The following is a 16,321-nucleotide window of genomic DNA, read 5'->3' as shown; positions in this document are numbered from 1 at the left end:
AAAATGCCGGCAACCGAGGAATCCTTTCTATTAAACTTACTTGCTGCTGGCCTTGTCGGTGATATCGCAGTTAGAGATCATCTTTATTCTTAACCGTGAACGGATGTCTGAACTATTAGCGTTATAAAACTGACACACGCGGACGAACACTATCGTGGAAGGCGGAACAACAAATGACAAATTAGAGCTGGGAAACTATCGATGGTACTATCGAGGTATCGACTTTTTCCTTTTTTTGAGCCACCATCGATAGTTTTTTATCACTATCGATAGTACGGGACTATTTTTATATCTCTGCTTTGTTGCTGAAATTTAGTAAGAAAAATGCAAACAAATATATATATATATATATATATATTTTTTTTTTTATAATAAAAATGTATTCTAAATTAACTTAAATTGGAGTTGGTGGTGAAAAATATTAACTGAATCTCAAAAGAAAGGGGTCTACGCCACGTCTTCAGAGTCTAATAGGGTCTTCCCACACACCGTCAAAGCGCATCTGGCATCCGTTGAACAAACGGTCCATAAGGTTTTGCCGTTCCGAATTTTCTCAATTGGCCCTGCATCAAAGCGCATCTAAATGTAACGACCGTTTGTTTGGCGATAGTTCTTCGGTGCAACTCTGAAAATTTGACCATCACTACGAAAGTGTATACACACTTGGCGAGAAACAAATGAGATATGGAATTTAAAACGTGGCGCCAAAGCTACAAGCATGCCCAAAATAGATGTTGGCGTTTTTTTCGGTATATTCTTGCCCCAATATGTCCCCAATTGTTACTATTTAATATAAACCGCCTACCTCTACCTTATTTTAAAGATTTTGGATGCCTATACCACCTATAGACACTTTTCGGTGAATTTGCTCTTTGTTAGAGAAAAATCATTAGAAAAACTAAAATTCCTTGTCATTTAAGTCATTTAAATTTATTGCGGATAAATTCTGACGCAATCTGTGCCTTTTGCTGTTGTACAACAGCCAAAATAGCTGGTAAATGCTCCATTTCAAATTTGCAACTGCCAATTCGACCGCCTTTGTTTACGTTTTCATGAGCCACAGCTGATCGATCAGCTGTTCGGATGCAGATGCACTTTGATGCAGCTCTGTGGGAACACGAGTTTCGCATCTGCGAAAAATCCCAAACGTTCCTCACAGATGCGCTGTGTGGGAAGACAGTATAAGCGTATGTTTAGCAATGGTAATACAATTTTATTTGTGCAAAGTTGCTTGGATAGAATATTTATGTTAATTACTTAGTCAAAACATATTGAATCTATATATATAAAAATGGAGACAAAAAATGTTAGGGATCAAATCACAAGAGAACGGCTGGGCCGATTTGGATCAAATTTTTTTTCAGTTTTTTGTAATTGCCAGAAGAAGGTTATAGCATAAGAAAATTTTGGAAAGTCCTTCCGGAAAGGTCGCTAGCGGCTCAACAGATGGACACACTGTTGTATGTAAAATTCTGAAACACCCTACAAAGATCATAGCTGCGTTGAAATTGTGTATCAATGAACTCGGTAAAAAAATATTTAAACAAAAAAATCGAGCTAACGAAGCATTACCAAAGTGAGCTTAAACAATTGGAAGTAATGCCTGCTGTTAGACGATCAAATCTTGGGCGGCGTTCACGCAGTGCAATAAATAATCAGAATTTCCGTAATAGTCGGACGCAAGAGGAACGTACAGAAATAAATGCATCGATACGTGCCCAAATGGCACAGCTTCGCGCTGCACAAAGACCACCTCAAGCCCGACAAAATAATAGAGGAAGACGAGCCGCAAATGAAAACTTGAATCGCGCTGCATTCCCATACAATCCTGAAACATCCTACAAGGATCTTACGTGCGTTGTTATTGGTTCATTATCTGTTGTATGTCAGCATTGTAATGCATTGAAGTTTCGGCTGGAAACCCCCGGCTTATGCTGTGCAGGTGGCAAAATGAAATTGCCCGTTTTGGCTCATCCACCAGAGCCATTGTACTCGCTACTATATGGAAACTCAGCCCAATCAAATAGTTTCCTGAAGCTTGCACAAAAATATAACGGATGCTTTCAAATGATGTCTTTTGGAGCCGAGGTTGTTCAACAATCAGGCTACAATCCAAGTTATAAGGTAATGGCGTCTCTTTATTATCACATTTTTTCAAAATTGCATCCCAACATTCAGATTCAAGGGCAAATTCACCACCGAGCGGGCGCTTTGTTACCACCACAAAACAAAGATCATAAATTCCTTCAGATCTATTTCATTGGTGATTCGGAAGTTGAACTAAATCACCGCTGTGCAATTTTTACTGCAACTAAACGTGAAATTATTCAACAATTGCAAACCTTCTCCATGAGCATAATGAATTGGTCAGATTGTTTAAAACCGCATTGGATATAATGCATTATGACGAACATAAAATCATTATCAGCGCTGACAAAAGACCCACTGGTAGCCATGCAAGACAATTTAATGCTCCCACTATCAATGAAGTCGCAGTGGTGATTGTTGGCGAGAATGTTGAATCACGCGATATTGTTCTTAAGCGTCGGGATAATGGCCAATTGCAGCGAGTTTATGAGACTCATCGGTCTTATGATGCTCTTCAATACCCGTTGATGTTCTGTCGTGGAGAAGATGGGTATCACTTCAACATAAAGATGGTCAATCCAACGACAGGTTTGTTTAAAAGTCATCACGAATTCCGATTATTCCAACAGATCTTCCATTCCAATTCAAGAGGAGTCAGTTCCCAGTTCGATTGGCATTTGCGATGACAATCAATAAATCGCAAGGCCAATCGTTGGAAGTCTGCGGGATACATCTGGAATATCCATGTCTTTCACATGGCCAGCTATACGTAGCCTGTTCGCGTGTGGGAAAGCCGTCATCATTATTTATTTTTGCACCGGATAACAAAACAAAAAACATTGTATATCAGATCGCTCTGCACTAATTTCAGGTCAAAAAAATTTGTCAATCCAACGAAAGGTTTGTTTAAAAGTCATCACTTTTTTTTGATTATCAACTAATTTTGAATTTAAATTTTAGGAGAAGATAGGAATAAGGTAAGGTAATAATGTACGTCAAAGTAGAAACGGAACGTCTCAATTTAATTTGTTTTAATCAGTCGAAGTTGGGGCGAGATAAAGTTCGCCGGGTCCGCTAGTAGTAATATAATTCTATTTTAAATTGCTATAACTTTAATTTGCAAAAAGAATGGTAAAAAAGCGATACTATCGATAGTATCGAATTTTCGTATTCAAAACATCGAAAATATCGAATGGTGCCACTATCGATAGTTTCCCAACTCTATGACAAATGCAACTTGGAATTGGAATTGGAAATGCAAAGATGTCGCGGCACGCTAGAGCTGGGAAAGCAGTCGATGTCTCTATCGATACCATCGATTTTCTGTAACGGCGATATATCGATATAGCTAGAGAAGAAAGTATCGCACAATATCTAGCCACTTTTTCATAATTTTTGGGTATTGTGACTGAACAAACTGTTGCTTGGACCAATTTAAGAAGTCTGTCCCGAACACTAGTTTTTTAATTATACCTACAATTGTCCATGTAAGTTTTCTTATAAACAAAATCAGCTGATTGTTGGTCGTTAACGATAGGTTCTAAACCGATTAATATTGCTTTGCGTATTTAAGATATCGATGCATCGATAATTAATTCGATGTGTTTTCCCACCTCTATTGCACTTGATTTGTTTACATCGAATTTATTTGAAAATTCTTGATTTCTAACTGCTGGCCAGGATGAATGCCGCCGCCCTGCCGGTGGTGCTGGTAAAGTGCCGGATTTGCATGGGCGAGTTCGAGGAGCAGACGATGACACCTCTGTTTGAAGAGCCATCTGAGGGCGGGGATCGACTAGGCGACAGGGTGCAGCTTTGTTCCGGCATCAGGGTGAGTGGGGATGTCCTTAGAATGAATCTCAACTTACTAGTCCAATTTCCCGCAGATTCAGGAGTCTGCCAAGATGCCCAGCACCGCCTGCAGCAGCTGCTGCGAATTCGTTGATATGTGGTTCAACTTTCGGCAGCTGTGCCTGAATGCACAGGTTTTTTGGGCAACCAGTTTTCCGGATGCAGAAAGACCAGCGTATCTGGCCCAAGCCAGCGATACCAAGTACATGGAGTATCTCTACGAGAAGCTGCAACTGAACTACGCAGACTCCAACTATCAAGAGGACGAGGAGATCCTCCAAGAGATAGAGGAGGAGCAGCTGGAGGCCGCTTCCTGGCAGTCGCAGGAAGGCCTGGACATAAGGGACCTTATCTTGACTGAGCAGGTCGAGGACGGAGCTGAGATCAAAGAGAGCCCTGACCAGGTTTTAATCTCTCAACTGGAGGCCTATGAACATGAGGCTCAGTTGGAAGGATATGTGGAAGACAAGAGCCAGTCCGTTGACGATATTTCCCTGCTAAACGAAGACTACAACGAAGTAGACTTTGATGAAGAAGAGCTTGAGGAAGACGAGTTCATATCGCTAACGCCCGATCAGACCGCCAGTCCGTTAGGAAAACGAAAGCCGGGAAGGCCGCGCAAGCCAGATAGCGAACTCAAGGGAAAGCGAAAGGAAAAGGGCGGCCGGGTAAAGCAAGTCAAAACAGACAGTCAAGAGGGCGAGCAGGCCACAACATTTGTGTGCAGCCTCTGCGGTGAAGTCTGTGAAAAAAAGTCCCTATTCAAGGTCCACATGATGGCCCACACGGAATACAAGCCCAACCAGTGCGAGTAAGTGGAAAATTGAGTTTACAAAACATGGTTTTTAATCTTGCTTATGGCTTTTAGAATCTGTCAGAAGGCCTTCCGCCAAAGGGGCGAACTCCGTTCACACATGCGTCGCCATACGGGAGAGCGACCGTACAAGTGCGCCCATTGCGATCGTCATTTTTACGATCGCAGCGAAAGGATTCGCCATGAAAGAGTCCACACCAACACACGTCCCTATGCCTGCCAGGTATGCGGCAAGTCCTTTACGCACACTGCCATACTCAAGAACCACATGCTGGTCCACACGGGCGAGAAGAACTACAGGTAGGAGGGTAGCTTCTCCAAAAGGAAAACCTTGCTTAATAATATCTTTCCTTCAGCTGTGACACATGCTCCAAGTCCTTCACCCTGATGCACCAGCTAAAAGCCCACCTAACGACTCAAACCCATCGCAGTCGAGTTGAGTTGATGAATTCTATGGCCCATTCCGAAGACTGTGTCGACAGTTAAGGTCCTAGCTTAATGCCTAGTTTAAGTTAGCCAACTTCCAAGTATTTCAGTCTATAGTATTTTTAGGGAATACAAAAAATGAATTGTTTACCATAACTTATCGTATTTTTATTAGCTAGCTGCTGTGGACAAACCCGGCGCTGCCCAGGCGATGCGCATCTGTCTTCTCGTGCGCCGTAAGCTGATGCTTCAGGCGGAATGACTTCGAGCAGGGCTGACATTTGTAGGGTCTATCGGAGGAGTGCGTCATATAGTGAGCCTTGCGAGAGGTGGACAAGGCAAAGGTTTTTCCGCAAATGTTGCAGGCATAGGGGCGCTCATTTGTGTGTATCCTAAAATAACGATAAAACCCAGATATAAGATGTTGAAGCTTCGAAAAGCAAGATCAATCCACCTTTCGTGCTTGCGATGACTACTGTGATCCGCAAATCGGCGCGAGCAGTAAGCGCATTCGAAGGGTTTCTCGCCCGTGTGGATGCGCATGTGAGAGGTCAGATTGCAGGCGGCATTGAAGCGCTTGCTGCATACCCTAAAATCGAAAAATAATCAGGTTCATTTGCAATTTAAACAAATGAAACACTTACTCGCATTCGTAACTCTTTTCGGTGAGATGATTTCGCATGTGGGACTTGAGCTGGGAGGGATTGGAATACGTCTTGTTGCAGATTTCACACTTGGGCTGGTCCTCCGAGTTGGTATCTGACTTTTGGGCCAGGCTGTCCTCTTCACTGGCCTCTTGAGGGTACTCTCCGTTGTGTATGGCTATGGGACTGCCCTGCGAGGAGGTTGCCTCAAAGTCATTGTCATTGATCCTATATTCCTCATTTATAATGATGTATTCCTCATTGGATTTATCGAGTTCCGTATTTAAAACGAAGACTTGAGTACTATCCTCTTCTTGATTCAAGTGAGTCTTATCCAAGGGTTCTAAAATCTCTTCCATTTCCGATTTCCCTTCAAGTTCCTCGGGGTTTACCTCTCTTTTCAGGGGTTTTCCGGTGGTATCGTCTACCGGAAAAAAGTTGTGTGTCTGTGGACTGAGCTCTTGCTTTCTGGCACGCTTTCTATGGTTTGGAGGGGATCCATCAGCGACGCTTGCAGCCGAGGACAACGTTTTGCTCACGAGTTTCCTTAGGTGCTCATCGGAATGCCTGCACATCCCAATGAAGCGATGGACCATTTCCAGCTTGTCAACGCAGTCTGCACAAATTTTATCGGGCAAGCCATCGTCATGTTTTACCTAAATAGAAACCATAAATGTATAAACAACATTTCAATTTGATGTTGTTTGGACTCACCAGCAGACCGGCGTGCTGATTTAAATGCTTGACGGCTTCGGATTCAAAGAGCGGCTGGAGTGTGGAGCACCGCTCGGCCCTGCAGGTGCGGCACATGCTCCACTTGATGCTGATCTCCATGAGGTGCTCTTATTTCGGCGCTTTCCTTAAGATTTTCTGGAACTCAGATTTAAAATACAAAAACTAAAAAAGAGCCAGGGTTGTCAGGTTGGCAATGTTTTTCGATAGTTTTAAGCGATAGCTGTGATCGAAATGAATTATCTAAAGAACACTAAAGCATAAAACAAATTAAAATTAGTTAAACCTAATTAATTGTTAAAAACAGCTTAATCCATTCATTTTTATGCAAGTTAGATTTATTAATTATTTTCTACGCATCGATTACTGATGGCACTATCGATACATTTGCACAATTTGACAACCCTGGGTGAGGCAGTGCTGCAGACGCTTGTTTATTTTCCTGAATTTTCCCGACTGCGACTGCGAAACGGAGCCACCATGCCCGAGTTTATGCTGTGCCGGATCTGTTTGACAGACCACATTAACGCGGACACGATGTCGCCCCTGTTTGACGAGGAGGACGAGGAGTGTCGAGAGCTGGTCCGCAAGCTGGAGGAAGTGGTCAGCATCAAGGTAGGTTTATTACCAGTAACCTGGGCGAAGAATACCATTGACTCTTTTGGATTTGCAGCTGGTGCCGCTGCAGGACATTCCCAGTATGCTGTGCTTGAACTGCCTGGACAAGCTGACCAACGCCCATGACTTCCGGCGGCTGTGCCAGGTGGCGCTCACCACCAATGTGGTCAAGGTAAGTGGGCCACCGTCAGCTAAAGAACTGGGATTAAACTAGTCTCCCCTTCCAGGCCGAGCTGAAGGTCGAGCCCACCGATGAGGTGCCGCATATAGTGGCGGAGTACATCTACGAGGCCACCAGCGATTTCATCAATACAGAGGAGGAGGGCATGGAGCTGGAAGCCATGCTGGAGGAACGCCTGGAGGACGGCATTGCGGAAACGGAGCAGCCCTACGAAATAGACGCCGTGGCGGATGAACTAGACGAAAATGAGTTGCTAGTGCATCAGGGCAGCGACAGTGACTACAATCCCGGCGAGCGCTGTCGCAAGCCAAAGGTGCGCAAGACCCGACACAGCAAGCGTGGTCGTGGACGACCCCGCAACGCTGCTAGTAATGCCCAGGAGATGACACCTGTAGCCTTAAACTGCAAGTCCTCGCCCGAGGAGACCACCACGAACATCATGTGCGAGATTTGCGGCAATATATACTCCAAGCGGGCGGCGCTCAACATACACATGCGTCGCCACATGGCCGAAAAGCCTTTCGAATGCGAGTGGGTATCACAAAAAGGATTTTTGAATTATAGATTATTTTAATGAATATATTTTTATTCCTCCTAGAATCTGCAGCAAAACCTTTGCCGGTCCCTCGGAGTTAAATCGCCACATCCGCGTGCACACGGGGGAGAAGCCGTTCATGTGTAAATACTGCAACCGGTCTTTTGCAGACCGCAGCTCTAACATCAGGCATGAGAGGTAAAGCTGCTTTCCTTTCTGGAAGCTTTGCTAAAAATTTATGAATTCCCTTGTTGTCCTTGCAGGACCCACACGAATGAGCGACCCTTTACCTGCCCCACCTGCGGCAAGTCATTCTCCTATTCGAATGTGCTTAAGAACCACATGCTTACCCACACGGGAGAGAAACCCTTCCTGTAAGTTAAGCCTTGACCAGCTGGGAATATTTATTTACAATTTATTAACTTAGATGTCGACCGTGCAATAAAAACTTCTCCCGTAAACATCAACTGGAGCAGCACATCGGGACAATGACCCACCAACTGACTATGCGAAAGCACCAGAATAACGACGCAATGCGACACACGGAGCTCTACTAGTCGTCCCTAACGAATGCAATTAACGTAAAGCCCTATTATTATTATTATTAGTAATTGTAAATAAAAAGAGTACAAATGGTCCGCGCCGGATGTTACAAGTTATGGTTTTAATCAAAAGTTACAAAATACTTGCACTTTGCAGATTCAAAAAGAGATCGAAAGATTCTTACATTATTTATGAATATTTTAAATATAAAAAATATCTATAGTTTATGTACATTTTACGCTAAACTATTTGCCATTTCCAGGTGATTAATGGTTGTCATATGATTACGCAGGTTGGACTTCCTTTGAAAGCTCTTATCACAGATTTTACAACTAAAAAATAAATGAAATTTTGAGCTGAGAAAATATTAAAAATTTCAACTGTAAACCTACTAGTGCTGGCGCTCCGAGGAATGCACCACTTTGTGCTTGTTGAGGCATCCGGAACTGATGAAGCTCTTCTCGCAGATCTCACACTGAAAATTGCGCTCGTCCCGGTGGCGACGATGGTGCTGCTGACGGGCACTGGAGTCCGAGAACCGCAAAGGACAGTAGATGCAGGCAAAGGGCTTCTCGCCGGTGTGGGTACGATTGTGGCGAAGCAGTTCCTTGCGGGTGACAAAGCTCTTGCCGCATCTTAAGACAAAAAAAAGGTTTAAAAATATATTCCAAATTTAGAGTTTTAGTTTAAGATTTACCCAAACTGACAATGAAAATCCTTGATGCCCGTATGCCTGAGCTTGTGCTCTAAAAAGTTTGACCTGCAGTTAATACTTTTCCCGCATTCTCCACAGACATAGGGTCCACCTCGGCCAACTGGTTTTGGTTTGGCCACTTTTTCCGATTCTCCAGGAATTGGAAAGGTTTCTGTGGGTTCCAGGCTTAGAGTAACTTCATCTTTCCTGCTGAAATACAACTCGATTTCGGTATCATCTATGTCCTGCTGCTCCTCTGCTTGTATTGAGTTATGTTTGAGGACAGCCTCGATCCTCTCCAGATTCTGCTTCTCGGATATAATGCAGCGTTGGCGGAACTTAATAGCTACGTTGAGATCACCCAGGCAAGCCAGGCACAGGTGTTTGGAGAGTTCTTCTCTATCACTTAGCTGCGAAATATAAAGAAGAATAAGGTAATTGTTAAATTATTTACTGCCACATACCTCTACTCCCGTAATGGACAGAATTTGGCGAACCAAGTGAATATTTTCAGGCTCAAAAATGTTAATTGGAGCCTCCTGTCCAGAGCAAATGCGACAGTTTTTATTTGGCATTTTGAGCTTTTCTATTTTTAAGTTAATTGTTTATTGTTTACGTTCCATGCCAGTATGTGTGTGTGTGCGTGAGCTCAACAGTTTAGACATGGACGTGCCGTTTATCGAACCCCCCTCGCTACACCCCTGGTTTCGATATCGATAACAAAACAGCTGATCCTTTCACATTTTCCCAAAACAAATTTTGTTTATGTTCATTTTCTGACTATATCCCAGCTTTAAAATGCCCTTTCAGTGCCGGACTTGCGCCGGCGTCATCTACCACACAAGGCCAAAGAATCTCTTTAGCATTGACAACGCCACAATGCTGCTAAACCTTAGACAGGTGACCGGCGCTGTGGTAAGTTTCAATGAAATCCTGGTTTTCCCTTCAATTAAAGTTTTACGTTCAGATTAATAATGATCCGGGGCTGCCCAGTTGTATTTGTGGCTGCTGCCTGCACGACTTGAAGCTGGCCATTGTGTTCAGGGAACGGTGCCTCCAAACGCAAAAGGATCTGCTCCAGCGCGGCAAGAGTGTCAAAGGGGAAGTCTTTGAACAGGAGCAACAGGATGACCAGGAGGAGGAGGAGGATGAGGTAGAAGAGATGGTGGAGGATGAGCAGGAGGAGGAGGCGGAGGAAGAGGAATGCGAAGCTCAGCAGGAGGAGGCTAACACCGATGGGCTGGCTTCGTCTGACGTTTTGGATGACTCCTTTGAGGCAGACGATTTCTATGATGAAATCGACGCTTGTCTCGGCGTCGAGGAAGAACCTGTCAAAACTGTGGAGAAGGCCGACACCCTGAACACAAATGTGACCGAGGAATTCGAAACCATTTACGAAACCAGCACAGATCACGAAGAGTTCTTCAGCCGCCTATCTGGGGGTGAAATCGAGGAGGACTGCTACACAGACTGCTCCTTTTCGAACTCTTCCAGACATCTTCAGCCAAATCGCAAACAGAATTCTTCTACAAATAAGGCAGAAGTCGCAGAAAACAGCCTTACGGACAGCTCCTGTCCAGCCTCTCCCGTGCAGTCCAAGTCAGTGAAGCAACGGGTTCGCCTACGCGGGAGCACATCAAAACCCACCGACGTTGATTTTGAACCCCCGACGACACCCCCGAAGACCAGGAAAAAGAAACCTTATGTGACTTGGAAAAACATGACCGAGGAACAGATTGTGGCGCGGAAACGACAGCAACGCATGCGCGATTGCGTGTGCGAGCAATGTGGTAGGCACTTTAAGGACCAGAGCAACTTCAAGCTGCATATGCTGCGGCACACGGGCATAAGGAACTTTGCCTGCGAGGACTGCGGAAGGCGCTTCTACACGGAGCACCTTCTGTCGCTGCACCAGAGGATTGTGCACAATGGTGAGCGGCCCTATGCGTGCCGATTCTGCCCCAAGACCTTCCACAACAGCACCACCCGTGTAATTCACGAGAGGTGAGTTAATCCTTGGATCCATGAAGATTCCCATCAGTTGTAATCATAATAATCCTTTCCAGAATTCACACAAATGCCCGACCATACAGCTGCACCCACTGCGACAAGTCCTTTAGCTCGGCTTCCGGGCGCAAACGTCATGAGCTGATACACACCGGTGTGAGGGCCTATTCGTGAGTTCATCTCTTAATCTTAATTAATAAATTGATTATTAATAAGGTTAAAAAAATTTAGCTGCTCCATTTGCGAACAATCCTTCCAGCGCAACACACATCTAAAGGCTCATCTGCGATCCAAACTGCACGCTTTTCGGGCGGAGTCAAATAACATGAAGGAGGAAATGTAATGGGGCAGTAAATTAAATTAAAAATTAAATTAATTAAAAATCAATTCATTTTTAAATTAAATTCTAGGGTGGGAATTAATATTAATAAATTAAATTAATTTAATTAAAATTATTTATAATTATATTTATAAATTTAATTATAGTTTTAATTTAAAATAACGTAATTTTGTATATCTATCGAATATATTCGATACATACCGAAATTTTCATCGTCTTGGTATATTTTGGTATTTTAGTGGCGGTCTCGGTATTTTCCATTGCCATCCGCCGCGGTATATTTTGGCGCTTCAGCCACAGTCACACTGCAGACATTTCGCCAGGTTTGTTAAAATTGTTAAACTTTGCATAAAATACCTCTTAAACCTGGCTTTTACAGCTAAAAGGCGTGCTTAAGCGAGGATAATACCGCCCGAGCTCCGTGTGTCACATTCGCCGTCATTGCCCAGCGCTAATAACCTGTTACTGACCTTGGACAGCATGGAGCGTCGTCGTTTGCACATGAACAACAGCCCCATGGCCGACTCCACGCGGATTGACGCTTCTTGCATGTAAGTGTAGGGTGCCTGCCACATCCGCATAGCTGGCTTATTAAAGGTGTTTTCTGGCGTTTTTGCAATTCCAGCGGTAGCCGCCCCTCGCCCAGCAGCAGTTTTCTGATGACACTAAGTCCCCTGAGGCGGAACAGCGTGATCAGCAGCAGCAACGGCAGTCGCACCCCGGAGGAATCGCTGGCCCCGGCCACTGCTGGAAGCAGCAGCAGCATATCAAGACAAAAACTGAATCTTAGTCAGTTGGATCCCAAGTGAGAAACATACACATTAAGAATCAAAAAGCAAATTTTCCTAAAATTAACATTTCCAGGACCTTTGCCGATGTGCACAGCAGTGGCCTGACCTCTCGCATAGTGGCCTACCATGAAAACAGCCTTGGTAGACGCGGCAGTGGCAGTGGTGTTGCTGGTCTGCAGCGCAGCATGTCCGTCAGCAATCTGTACAGTCCACTGTCGCATCCACGACGGCCAGCAGCCCCACCACTGCCCTACAAGTCGAGTGTTCCGGTGCTCTCGCTGACCCAGATTGCACCGCCAGAACGTAGCTTTTATTCCGGCAACACACTGCCCAGCCTGATGCGATCCAACTCTCTGGTCGGTGTGGCGCTAAAGACCAGCGATCAGGAGCATTTGTCGCGGGAGAATCGACCCATCCTGCATCCGCCACATCCGCAGCACGAATGCGAACCCACCAGAAGCGTTCTGGAGGAGCTCAAGGAAATTTCACGCAAACGCATCAACAGTGGTGTAAGTTGGAATAGAGCAGAGGGCAGCAGGAGAGCTATGAGCTTAGGTTTCGCTTGCTTTCAGGATACGCAGTCTACGCACGACTTTACGAAAAGAAGCTGCCAGCGGGAGGACTTTGTGGACCACCATCAGCATCATCACCATCAGCAACACCAACACGAACTCCATCGGCTGCAGCAGCAGCATCAGTCTTTCAAGAGGCAGCGGGAGCTGACCGTATCTGTTCCGCTCAGACACAATCTTACCTCTTTGCCTGTTCCGCCGCCGACACTGCATCATATGTACTCCAATGGCGCAATCTCGCCCCGCCAGTCGCCGGAGCAGGTGGCCAAGCGGCGAAACTGCAGCTACAGCAACGATATTGCCTCCTCGCTGAGCTCCAGTCAAAGGCACAGCAACAAGCGGAAGCTGTTTGACATGCGGGAGAGCCTCCAGCGAAGCCATAACGAGACCGCCGTCAGCTCTAGTTCACCGGAAACTTCGCCCAAGTCTAAGGTTCAGCGTAAAGTGGATGTCGAGTCTATTGGAAGGACACAGAGCATGCCCATTCCCGCTGTTCCGGCTGTGCCACCAGCGCGTACAATCTCAGCACCTTCCGCCAAGAGCCACAACAAGGATCAACGCCCTGCGGAGGCTCCTCCTGCAGCTGAGAAACCGAAGCTTACCCTGTTCAATGCGCGGCAACCCTCAAAAACGTCAGTGGATCAGCCGCGTCAGGATCTCAACAGCCCCGATGTGGATGCCGGGGAATATGCGGGCATACAGTTTGTGAAGCCCAAGCAGCAGAATTCCATGTTGGGCGTAAGAAATCCCAGCGTGGAGCGCACTCAAAAGACTAAGCTGGCCATCATGTTGAGCGGCTTGAAGGGTGAGCTATATCAAGGTGAGCCAGAGGAGGCAGATGAGCCTGATGCCACACTGGTGCCACCGCCTAAAGGGCTTTCAACGCCTATTAAACCCATCAGTTTGCCGGTTGTCACTTCTAAGACCAGCAGCACAACGACCATTACAACCACCACAACAATCTCTCTGACCACAACAACGACCTCTACGACCAGCGTTTTCACCGCGCCAAAGACTATTGTGTCCCCCAGCAAGCCGGTTATATTGAGCAACCAAGTTATAGTGCCAGCGGCGACGATAACGGCAGCAAACACGTCTACAACTGTGCCAAAGCTATCCTTTGGACAGGCAAAAGAAAGCGCTCCAGGAGAAACAGCAGCTGCTCAAGCTCCAGTAGCAGCTCCAGCTTCAGTAGCAGCTCCAGCTCCGGCAGCAGCTCCAACTCCCATCTCAGCAGTAGCCCCATCTGCAGCTTCAAATTCCACGCCCGTCACCACAGACAAAGCCCCAAAAGCCGCTACTTTAGGAATTCAGTCCAAGTTTAGCCTGCCTGCCACTACATTAGCTTCCGGCTTAACGTCAGCTAAGCCCTTGCTTAGCTTTGGCAGTCCAAAAACCTCCACAGCACCCACACTGACCTTTGGATCTACCAGCAGCAGCACCACTACTTCCATCACCAACACCAGTAGCTCCAGCACAGCACCCGTATTCTCTTTCGGACAATTACCAGCTTCTAGCAATGGACCCACCGTAGGCGCTGCCACAAGCTTCAAAACAGAAACAACAAAGGCAACAACTACAACTCTACCGACCTTTGGAACGTCCACCACAACGGCAACTGTCCTGCCCAGCATGGCACCAACTCTAAGCTTTGGCAGCACAGCAACCACATCGCCATTTGGCACAGCAACTGCAGCAACAGCCACCAGCAGCATGATAAGTCCACCGAAAGCTGCTCCAATGTTTGCCTTTGGACAATCAAACTCAACGGGTAATGGAGGAGGAAATTCAGCAGAGAAGCCAGCAGTATTTAGTTTTGGCGGAGCCACCAATGGAGCAGCGGAAAGCAAACCCACCGCCTTTGGCGGTGTTTTCAATACAAAACCAGAAGCCTCGAAGCCAGCAGGAATCTTTGGAAGTCAGGATAATACCTTTGGAAGTCCCTTCAAGCCAGCAGCAGCAGCAGGAGTAGCAGCAGGAGCTGCCAAGTCCACAGAGCCGGCAAATGCCTTTGCCTTCAAGACTCCAACAACCAACTCGGCTACGGCAGCCACAAATCTCTTTAGCTTTGGAGGAGCCAGTGCGGCCGCGAAACCAGCAGAACCTTCAGCGAGTCAACCCTTTGGGCAAAGTGGAGGCGTAGCTGCAGCCACACCCTTCAGTTTTGGAGGAGCAGCCACAGCTGCCAAGGAATCAAGCACTGATGTCAACAAATCTGTATTTGCATTTGGAGGAGGAGCAGACAAGAGCTCAAGCTCGGGCAAGCCCAGTGCTATGCTTAACTTCGGAGGAGGCGATAAGGCTACTCCTGCGCCAGCTTTTGGCAACGTAGCCCCAGCAGCAACACCGGCACCTGCGCCTACCAGCAATGCTTTTGCTTTCGGCTCTTCAACGAAACCCTCAACACCCATGTTTGGTAGTAGTGGAGCCACTGCTACACCAGCAGCCACAAAACCATTTGCATTTGGTGCCGCACAGACCACACCGACAGCGGCGGCACCTGCTCCAACAGGAGGATTCTCCTTTGCCGCCGCCGCCGCATCCAAAAAGACCGAGGAGCCCAGTGGGGCAAACTTGTTTGGTAGTCCCGCTGCCAAGCCAAGCTTTAGTTTTGGGGGAAGCACCACCAACCAAGCAGGACCAGCAGCAGCAGGAGCAACACCAGCCACAGCAGCTGGAGGCTTCTCTTTCGGCAAAAAGGAGGAGCCGGCGGCCACCAATGTCTTTGGAAGTCCAGCGAACGCCAATACAGGTGTAGTGAAACCCACATTTGGCTTTGGTGGCGCCAGCAATGCCACACCAGCTACTGCTGCATCCTCTGGATTTGGAGGCTTTGGGGCACCAACAGCAACTGCAGCAGCAGCAGCTGCGATACCACAACCAGCAGTAGGAGGATCAGCCAATCAGAACAAACCCTTTGCATTTGGCGGAAGCACAGCCGCCGTAACACCCAGCCCTGCACCGGCTTTAGGAGGCAACCTGTTCGCCAGTGCGGTGGCTGCCACCCAGAATCAAGCCAAGCCGGGTGGCTTTGCCTTTGGTGGGGCCAAGAACGCCACAAACAATTCCACTGCCGGCAACGCTCCCTTTTCATTCGGCGGAGCTGCTGCTGGCGGCATTGCTTCGCCGCCCAGCAATCAGAGCATGAATACGGCCAAGCCGTTTAGCTTTGGTGGCGCTGGTGGCAATCCAGCACCCACTGTCTTTGGCAGCCCAGCGCCGGCGCCGCCAGCGAGCAATCCGGCAGGAGCCTTCAATTTCAGTGGCGGCGCCAGTCCAGCCCAGCAGGCGAACGCTGGAAACATGTTTGCCCCACCTCCGGAGAACCGGCCCATCCGCAAGGCAACACGGCGGCTACAGAAGTAGTTCGGCGCTTTAAGTCAATGTTTAGATCGTTATCGTTTCGTTTAGGTAAAATTTCTATAAAGCTCGGTAGTTTTCGAAATAAAGTTTGTATGAAAATATAAATCTTTTTTTGACAAAGA

At 46.7% G+C, this 16,321-nt stretch overlaps 8 protein-coding genes across 8 annotated transcripts in view; 5 read left to right on the top strand and 3 right to left on the bottom strand.

The window, feature by feature from the left end:
* Positions 1–186, bottom strand: part of Jupiter (microtubule-associated protein Jupiter) — a 31,744-nt gene extending 31,558 nt beyond the window's left edge. Inside the window, exon 1 of the mRNA XM_070286647.1 lies at positions 41–186. Within this exon, the coding sequence (XP_070142748.1) occupies positions 41–81 (41 nt within the window). The 5' untranslated portion in view covers positions 82–186. The remainder of the gene's footprint in view (positions 1–40) is intronic.
* A 1,214-nt stretch (positions 187–1,400) lies between these two features.
* LOC138928776 (uncharacterized) lies at positions 1,401–3,495 on the top strand. Its single transcript, XM_070286572.1, has 3 exons — positions 1,401–2,676; positions 2,738–2,988; positions 3,049–3,495. Exons 1-2 carry the CDS (start codon positions 2,397–2,399, stop codon positions 2,782–2,784), a joined length of 327 nt encoding a protein of 108 aa, XP_070142673.1. The 5' UTR covers positions 1,401–2,396; the 3' UTR covers positions 2,785–2,988; positions 3,049–3,495.
* A 274-nt stretch (positions 3,496–3,769) lies between these two features.
* LOC108072034 (transcription factor Ouib) lies at positions 3,770–5,247 on the top strand. The gene is made up of 4 exons (XM_017163017.3): positions 3,770–3,919; positions 3,975–4,750; positions 4,808–5,053; positions 5,110–5,247. Exons 1-4 carry the CDS (start codon positions 3,770–3,772, stop codon positions 5,237–5,239), a joined length of 1,302 nt encoding a protein of 433 aa, XP_017018506.1. The 3' UTR covers positions 5,240–5,247.
* A 68-nt stretch (positions 5,248–5,315) lies between these two features.
* Zaf1 (ZAD and Architectural Function 1) lies at positions 5,316–6,741 on the bottom strand. Its single transcript, XM_017163018.2, has 4 exons — positions 6,538–6,741; positions 5,824–6,479; positions 5,634–5,768; positions 5,316–5,571 (listed from the first exon to the last, which is right to left on the bottom strand). Exons 1-4 carry the CDS (start codon positions 6,655–6,657, stop codon positions 5,355–5,357), a joined length of 1,128 nt encoding a protein of 375 aa, XP_017018507.1. The 5' UTR covers positions 6,658–6,741; the 3' UTR covers positions 5,316–5,354.
* Positions 6,742–6,929: 188 nt separating this feature from the next.
* Positions 6,930–8,544, top strand: LOC108072036 (transcription factor Ouib). The gene is made up of 6 exons (XM_017163019.3): positions 6,930–7,170; positions 7,229–7,345; positions 7,401–7,885; positions 7,953–8,087; positions 8,153–8,263; positions 8,317–8,544. The coding sequence occupies exons 1-6, from the start codon at positions 7,036–7,038 to the stop codon at positions 8,444–8,446; spliced, it is 1,113 nt and encodes a 370-aa protein (XP_017018508.1). The 5' UTR covers positions 6,930–7,035; the 3' UTR covers positions 8,447–8,544.
* Positions 8,532–9,726, bottom strand: LOC108072037 (transcription factor Ouib). The gene is made up of 4 exons (XM_017163020.3): positions 9,591–9,726; positions 9,130–9,536; positions 8,825–9,067; positions 8,532–8,764 (listed from the first exon to the last, which is right to left on the bottom strand). Exons 1-4 carry the CDS (start codon positions 9,699–9,701, stop codon positions 8,668–8,670), a joined length of 858 nt encoding a protein of 285 aa, XP_017018509.1. The 5' UTR covers positions 9,702–9,726; the 3' UTR covers positions 8,532–8,667.
* Positions 9,727–9,912: 186 nt separating this feature from the next.
* On the top strand, positions 9,913–11,516 carry LOC108072033 (transcription factor Ouib). The gene is made up of 4 exons (XM_017163016.2): positions 9,913–10,041; positions 10,094–11,130; positions 11,193–11,303; positions 11,365–11,516. Exons 1-4 carry the CDS (start codon positions 9,925–9,927, stop codon positions 11,474–11,476), a joined length of 1,377 nt encoding a protein of 458 aa, XP_017018505.1. The 5' UTR covers positions 9,913–9,924; the 3' UTR covers positions 11,477–11,516.
* Positions 11,517–11,762: 246 nt separating this feature from the next.
* LOC108072028 (putative nuclear envelope pore membrane protein POM 121B) lies at positions 11,763–16,304 on the top strand. Its single transcript, XM_017163009.2, has 5 exons — positions 11,763–11,796; positions 11,853–12,024; positions 12,099–12,278; positions 12,338–12,773; positions 12,837–16,304. The coding sequence occupies exons 2-5, from the start codon at positions 11,954–11,956 to the stop codon at positions 16,200–16,202; spliced, it is 4,053 nt and encodes a 1,350-aa protein (XP_017018498.1). The 5' UTR covers positions 11,763–11,796; positions 11,853–11,953; the 3' UTR covers positions 16,203–16,304.
* The last annotated feature ends 17 nt before the right edge of the window (positions 16,305–16,321 follow it).

Source organism: Drosophila kikkawai, chromosome 3R, assembly GCF_030179895.1.
Source record: "Drosophila kikkawai strain 14028-0561.14 chromosome 3R, DkikHiC1v2, whole genome shotgun sequence".
NCBI lineage: Eukaryota > Metazoa > Arthropoda > Insecta > Diptera > Drosophilidae > Drosophila > Drosophila kikkawai.
Note: the sequence above shows the minus strand (reverse complement) of the source record. Positions and strands in the feature narration are given on the sequence as shown.